Raw genomic sequence first — 7,500 nt, 5'->3', positions numbered from 1 at the left:
TTATATATATATATATATATATATATATATATATATATATATATATATATATATATATATATATATATATAACCTATATATATATATATATATATATATATATATAATGCATATAATATATATACATACATATTTTTAGATTTTAAATTTCAGGATACGGTTTCTAATTAGTTCCTTAAGATTTTGGTATGGAATAAAATATAACATGAGATACTGTAATTTTTTCCAATATAGCTGATCCCTGAATTAGAAGGGAATGTGAGTCTAGCATTTTACTACTATGCCACTTTAAATTTTCAAAATTTATCTGTAATTGTAAGCACATAACATACACATAACATTATGAAACGCCTCGCCCTGACTCTGGTAGCTACTTGCATAGCAATTATGCTAGTTTTGGTTCATATATTTATGGTATTCCACCTGATTTATGGAAATACAAAGGTCATACAACGAACCGCTAGGTCTATCGAAGAGGGTGTTTATGGCAGATCTGCTGCTATAAATGTCAATAAAATGATGGGAAATGATGATGATAATGAATATGTCAAAGGAAAGTCAAATGGTTAATTTAGATGTGTCACTGACACGCTTGCAGCTCCTCTGAACAAATAAAATTACATGGAATAATGGCCCTGTCTTCAATGACCCTATGCGACGGTGCGCTGTTTAACATAAACAGAAGTGATGTTAGTTTAGGCCTACAATAGATCGAACTCTTTTCCCAGTTGCGTTTTTCAGAGCTTCCCGCCTAGTTTTTCACGCGTGCTGAATGATGCCCAGAAATATAAGGCGACTATCTTCATTATAGGTTGTCCTGAGATCTGCATCCATGGTGCTGAATATCTCTGTTTCTTCTTAAAGGAGCTGGATATCACTTGTTTTACAGAAGCTGTAAGTCAGGAGTTGATGGAAGCAGTCCAGTTCAGCAGATATAAAAATCTTTTGTAAGCATTGCTACATTCACCCTTTTTTAAAACCACACCCTAACAAATATCAGCTTCGTGCATCTATGGATACAGAATTGGATATCAATATCCTTGACATTGCAACAAGCAAAGAGAGGTGTACAATATATCCGATTCTGACTTAGTGATTACACAGGTTTGACATGGCCATAAAATACACTCTCTCCAACATAATTTTCGCGCTCATCACAATATATAGAACATCGAAACCATAGCTAAACCATCCGTCTATTATTTGAGGTCCCCTCAACTGGAACAAATGGGTGCCTCAGTAAGGAAGTTAGTGAGCATTTAATCAGGCATTTCTTCAGGGGAAGGAGGGATGACACGTTTAGTATCTTCACGAAAGTTTAGGCCGCCAGGAAGTTTATAAAACAGGATGTCAGTGGCTTCTAAAGAAATATCTTCATGGAATGGTGTCATCTGAAGTATGTTGGTGAACTTTGTAGATGATTTTTGGGACTTGTTATCAGGAACAGTTGAGTTCCAAATCTTCCGTCGAATAAAATACAAAACCTTCATCCAATATGTATATGCACACACACACACGCACACACACACACACACACACACACACATATACATATATATATATATATATATATATATATATATATATATATATATATATATATGTGTGTGTGTGTGTGTGTAATGTGTGCAAATGTGTGTGTGTCTATCTCTCTACACACCTGCAAATATTTATATATGTATGGATATTGTATGAATGCATATATATATATATATATATATATATATATATATATATATATATATATATATATATATATATATATATATATATATATATATATATATATATTACACATATATACATATACATATACATATATATATATATTATATATATATATATATATATATATATATATATATATATATATAATAATAATGTATGTATGTATATATATATATATATATATATATATATATATATATATATATATATATATATATATATATGCCAGAGTGTTTCAGAAAATTAGGTTCCCCCCACAGAACAAATGGGAAAGTTATGAAGTTTTCTGCTATAACCTATCTGCAAGTACATTATTTTAAGTTTCTATTAAGCTATTTTTTTCATTTTACATTTCTTGTATTTTCAGACTGAGTGACGGAGTTAGATACAGCCATGGGTAATGACTTGGAGGAAATCAGACGGATTGCCCGGATCTGGGCTATAACCTTCAGAGAGACCAGGGATGCTGGCGCATCCTTCATTTCACGTTCCTGGGTAGCTAAATACATTAAAAGAGATGAATCTTTGTTAGAAGAAACTGGAACAAAAATCCATATGAATGTCATCCCATGAAAAAATGAGAATCTTGGAAGGCCTGAAGTTCTTTCTCAGGAGTCAAAAGACATCATAGCTGAGGCAGTGGGTAGACCAAGAAAAGTCTTTACGTAAATTGGCGCTTGAACTAGAAACAAAAAGGGGAAAGAAGAAGTTATAATGCTGTATGTTGTGAGCTGAAAAAATCTGGTATCAAGCCATTTCATGTTATCAGCAAGCCCAACATCACTCAGCAACAGAGAAGACTGTGCATAGTTTTGTGGTTCATTTCTTAAAGACTGGGATGAAGCTGACTTTCTCATGTTGCCATCAGATGAATTCTTCATTTACACAGTCAGGAAGCCAAATCGTAAAAATGACATCATTTGGGCTGCAAATTGGATGATATCAGCGATGACGTGTGCTATCGTCAAGTTGTGAAATTTCCTGAATGTTTGGGAATTTTTCTGTTTCACAGCCAAATGGTTAATGTGGATCATCAAAGAAAAAGGACATTCATGGAATGGTGAATATTTCAGAGAAACTGTGCTTACTGGTGGAGTATTTCCTTTCCTCAAAGATCCTGAAAATGTGTTATCTGTTGAAGAAGTCACATTTTTGCATGATAAGGCACCATGTTTCAAGGCTCTTCAGACACAGGAGCTGCTTCGAAACAGTGGTATCGATTTCTTCTCATCAAGTGAATTTCCAGGTAGCTCCCCTGACCATAATGTGTGTGAACATTGGTAGTATCTTAAAGGATCGTGTTGAAGCGTGCACAGCGAACTATGATGGTACACCAAGCCTCGACAACCTGCGAAGAGGTGACCGAAGTGCTCAGGAAATGGGTTTGAGTCTCAGGTTTTTGCGATTGCTGAAATCATACCCCTCAAGAATGCAGGCTGTGGTACAGGAAGGTGGAGCCACACAAAATATTAAATACTCTGAGAGAAACTTAAATAAAATACCTGTTCTGAACTACTGTTGTTTTGTCCATATCGAATTTAGTTTATGCTGTAAAGGAGGGGGCAGCTCTAATTTCAGAAACACCCCGTATATATATATATATATATATATATATATATATATATATATATATATATATATATATATATATATATATATATATATATATATATAATATATATATATATATATATATATATATACTGCTACACACACACACACACACACATATATATATATATATATATATATATATATATATATATATATATATATATATATATATATATATATATATATATATATATATATATATATATATATATATACTATACACACACACACATATATATATATATATATATATATATATATATATATATATATATATTATATCTGTGAATTTCGATATGAATTATATTTATCGTATGAAACATTGAGATAAAAATATAACTGTTAACTTTTGAACAGGAATGTTATTCAAATACTCACTAAAGAAAAAAAGTGACTTACGATTATTCTTTGCCGGTGGAATTCTATATATATTCTTATGTACATTTTCAAGTGCATAAATGTAACAATTCATGTATATTTCTAAATGAAATTGACTCTGAAACAATATCTACTGAATAAAATTTATGCATAATATTGAGTCTTACCATTACATTCATCATCATCATCATCATCATCATCATCATCATCATCCTCTACACTCTCTCCATTATTACTTTGATTTTCTTTTTTATTTTTGTTGTTGTTGCTGTTGTTACAAGAGCCCAAAATACCTTTCCTAACATATAAATAAGGAAAGTTGAATGAATATTATGGAGTGTTTCCATCATGCAAGTTCCTTAGTATTCATTATAAGGTCCTGAAAAGAGACAAACTGAACAAAAATATCAACAAATAAAAAATTAACAAGAGAATTATCAGAAATACCAATGCACAAATATATGAACTGGCATATTCAAACTGAAAATACGTTTTTGCTAACATTATATATATATATATATATATATATATATATATATATATATATATATATATATATATATATATATATATATATATATATATATATATATATATATATATATATAATGTATATATATATATATATATATATATATATATATATATATATATATATATATATATATATATATATATTCTATATAATTTAAACTGAAAATCTTGTTCGTAAAAAGCTTTGAAGAGTTTAGAGATAAAATATGCTGTACGGAAATGCAACATTAAAAACCCACACATTCCAAGTCACCAAGAAATCTCTCCACGCGCAGGGAGACGTTGGCAGAACCCACTAGTGGGTTGCCCCTCTGCCCGCATCACCATTCTTTGTCCACGCTGTGAGCTGCCCCTCTGCCCACAAGACTTTTCTTTACATGACGCAGACTATAAAAACGCATCTCTCCTTTCTTCGCTACTCTGCTGTGATCAGTCCCAATGCGATACAATATATCCGGAAGACATCTTGTAGCATATACCCAAAGAGGGGTAAGATACTTAGGTCCCTGGCGGACCTTTCAGTTATCAGTGCGAATTTTGCATCTTTTCAATTTTCTCTCTGTATTTTATGCACGAGACGGTTTTAAGCATATCTTATTTGCATGTTGCTACGGGAACTGCCAAGGTCATAGCATTTCATCTGAAAATCTGTATCATAATTCAATTAGAGGATGGGTTGAATTTATGAAGAATAATCTATAAAAGGGCGTGAATTAAGATTTAAGGCGATTATACTATCGACGTTTACAGTAGAGGAAAATTCAGTCATGGCTTCCATACAAGAGACGTACATTCGAATGATAAAATATCCAAGTTGATTTGATGCCGAGGTAACTTGGTGGAGTAAAATACTGCGCCATGAATTTTCATTTAAAAAACAAAATTAAGCCTATCTATTTTCTCTTGAAACTTGCACGCATTTATAAAGTAAATAGACTGAATACTGATGAGGGGTTCGAGTTATGATCCTTGTTGTGAAAATCACAGTCATTAAGACTGAGACTGACATTTAGGTATCACAGGTGTTTAAGGCCTTTCACTTCAGGATATCAACTTTCCTCTCAAGAAAAAGGCAGCCTGTACTAAAGAAATATTTTGATGCTGCACCAAATATTTTTTAAAAGTCAGCAAATCTATATATTGGCACTAAATTTCACCTAATTTCATTTCAGCATTCAGTGATTGTTTTCCTTATGCTTTCTTCCATTTTGAGTCTGAGCATCCTCCTTCATTCTCTTTTCCTAAGGTTCTTATCATCGTTGGTTGCTTAAGTATTAGCAAAACCCTGGTTCCGCTGTACGCTTACTTAAACATAAGCAAAGCATCTGGAACACACTCTATGCTTACTTAAACGTAAACAAAGCATCAGGTGAAAACTGTATGCTCACTTAAATATAAACAAAGCACCTGAAGCTCACTGTATGCTCTGCTTTATCATAAACACAGCATCTGGAGAATACAACAAGTTTACTTATACATAGCATCAGGTGCAAACTATATGCTGGCTTACAAATAAACATAGCATCTGGTGCAAACTGCATGCTTACTTTAACATAAGCAAAGCATCTGCTAAACACTGCAGACGAGCATGAGCATGAACAAAGCATTTGGAGCAAACTGCATGCTTGTTGGAACATAAATAAAGCATTTGGGGCACACTTTATGTTCTGCTTAAACATCAGTAAAACATCTGGTTTACTATGTATCCCTACTTAAACAAGAGCGTTTGGCTTACACCGTACGACTTCTTAAACATAAAAGGAGCACTTAGTGCAAACAATACTACAACATGATGCCTGAGAACTAATGACGACAAACTGGCTTAAGTTTTCTCTCGTCTTCTGCTGACTTTTAGGTATTTTTCACGACTTTTCCTTCAGGTGGCCTTTACAAGTTCACCACTTGTAAAGAGGTGTGGCCTAATGTACTACCTTCTATTCTTTCCGAAGCAACAGGAACTTTCCCTAACTTTCACTTTTTTCTATGGACAAGTTTCCTAAAAATTCTAGTTCACGGTCCCACCACACTTTCTCTTTGTAAATGTATTTCTTGTTTGTCTTATAATAGCTTCAAATTTGTTGTTGATGGAGCAACATATTCAGTGGTCTTTACCCTACATTACTCCTTTTTACTTATTTGGTTGTAATCTTTGCTATTAATATACCTTTTCCCTTCACCCTCCCGTGATCATTTGTTATTTATATTTACTTTTGATCTTGAATGCCTATCATTTGAACTGGAGCTACAGTCTGGAAAATTAATTGCTATAAACACTTTTTACATTACTGCCTCAGCTGTCAACACATTTTTCTATTTTATTTGATAAAAACGTAATTCACTACCATATTTTAAGTTAAAATTTTCCCTACTAAAGATAATTTCAAACATGCGTTTGGATGAGTATATAAACTACAAATGGTAAATATTGTTTCCTCTTCTTCTGAAAGATTTTCAAGTCTGGTAGTTGGGAAATTACACAGCTGATTGAAGAAGGAAAGTAGGTCTACATACCAAGATGAGCAGTCTGGTAGATGGCAAATTACTAATATCAGCACTGCAAGATCTACATGGGTGTTTGAAAGGATATTTCTTTAAATTTTCACCGAATTGAACACTGATCTTAATATTACTTAGAAAAGAACTGGAGAGAAAATGAAATATGAATAACGTTTTGTGGAGAAGGGGGCCAAATAAAAAAGGAATCCAAATATAAACAAAAAATCTCAGAAGGTACACATAATGTATACAGATATCATAAATAACATGATATCTACATACCTTATGTGTTCCTTCTGAATTTCTATATTGGATTCATTTTACTGCTCCCCCTTCTCACAAAACTGATTAATATCTTTAATTTTCTCGGTTCTTTCTATGTGATATTTAGATCAATGTTCAGTTCGGTGAAAATTTAAAGAAAGAATATCCTTTCAAACACCCATGTAGATCTTGACAGGTCATTAATTCTAACATTTGCAGTGCTGATATTAGTAATTTCCCATCTACCAGTCTCCTCATCTTGGTATCTACAGTAGACCTACTTTCCTTCTTCAACTAACTTGGTAATTTCCCTACTACCAGACTGTCCATCTTGGTATCTAGACCTATTTTCCTTCTTCAATCAACTTTGTAATTTCCCAACTAGCAGACTGCTTATCTTGGTATCTAGACTTACTTTCCTACTGCAATTAACTTTGTAATTTCCCAACTACCAGACTGCCCATGTTGGTATCTAGACCTACTTTC

General features: G+C 32.5%; 1 protein-coding gene across 1 annotated transcript in view; it reads right to left on the bottom strand.

Annotated features, from left to right (window-relative positions):
* The window catches only part of LOC136834111 (protein SDA1 homolog), a 28,784-nt gene that overhangs the window by 13,980 nt on the left and 7,304 nt on the right, over positions 1-7,500 (bottom strand). Inside the window, exons 4-5 of the mRNA XM_067096369.1 lie at positions 4,579-4,769; positions 3,888-4,018 (exon numbers count right to left, since the gene is read on the bottom strand). Coding sequence (XP_066952470.1) covers positions 3,888-4,018; positions 4,579-4,769 — 322 coding nt within the window. The remainder of the gene's footprint in view (positions 1-3,887; positions 4,019-4,578; positions 4,770-7,500) is intronic.

The sequence above is a fragment of the Macrobrachium rosenbergii genome, chromosome 53 (assembly GCF_040412425.1).
Source record: "Macrobrachium rosenbergii isolate ZJJX-2024 chromosome 53, ASM4041242v1, whole genome shotgun sequence".
Taxonomy (NCBI): Eukaryota; Metazoa; Arthropoda; class Malacostraca; order Decapoda; family Palaemonidae; genus Macrobrachium; species Macrobrachium rosenbergii.
The sequence above is the reverse complement of the archived record's forward strand: the minus strand, read 5'-3'. Positions and strand labels throughout refer to the sequence as shown.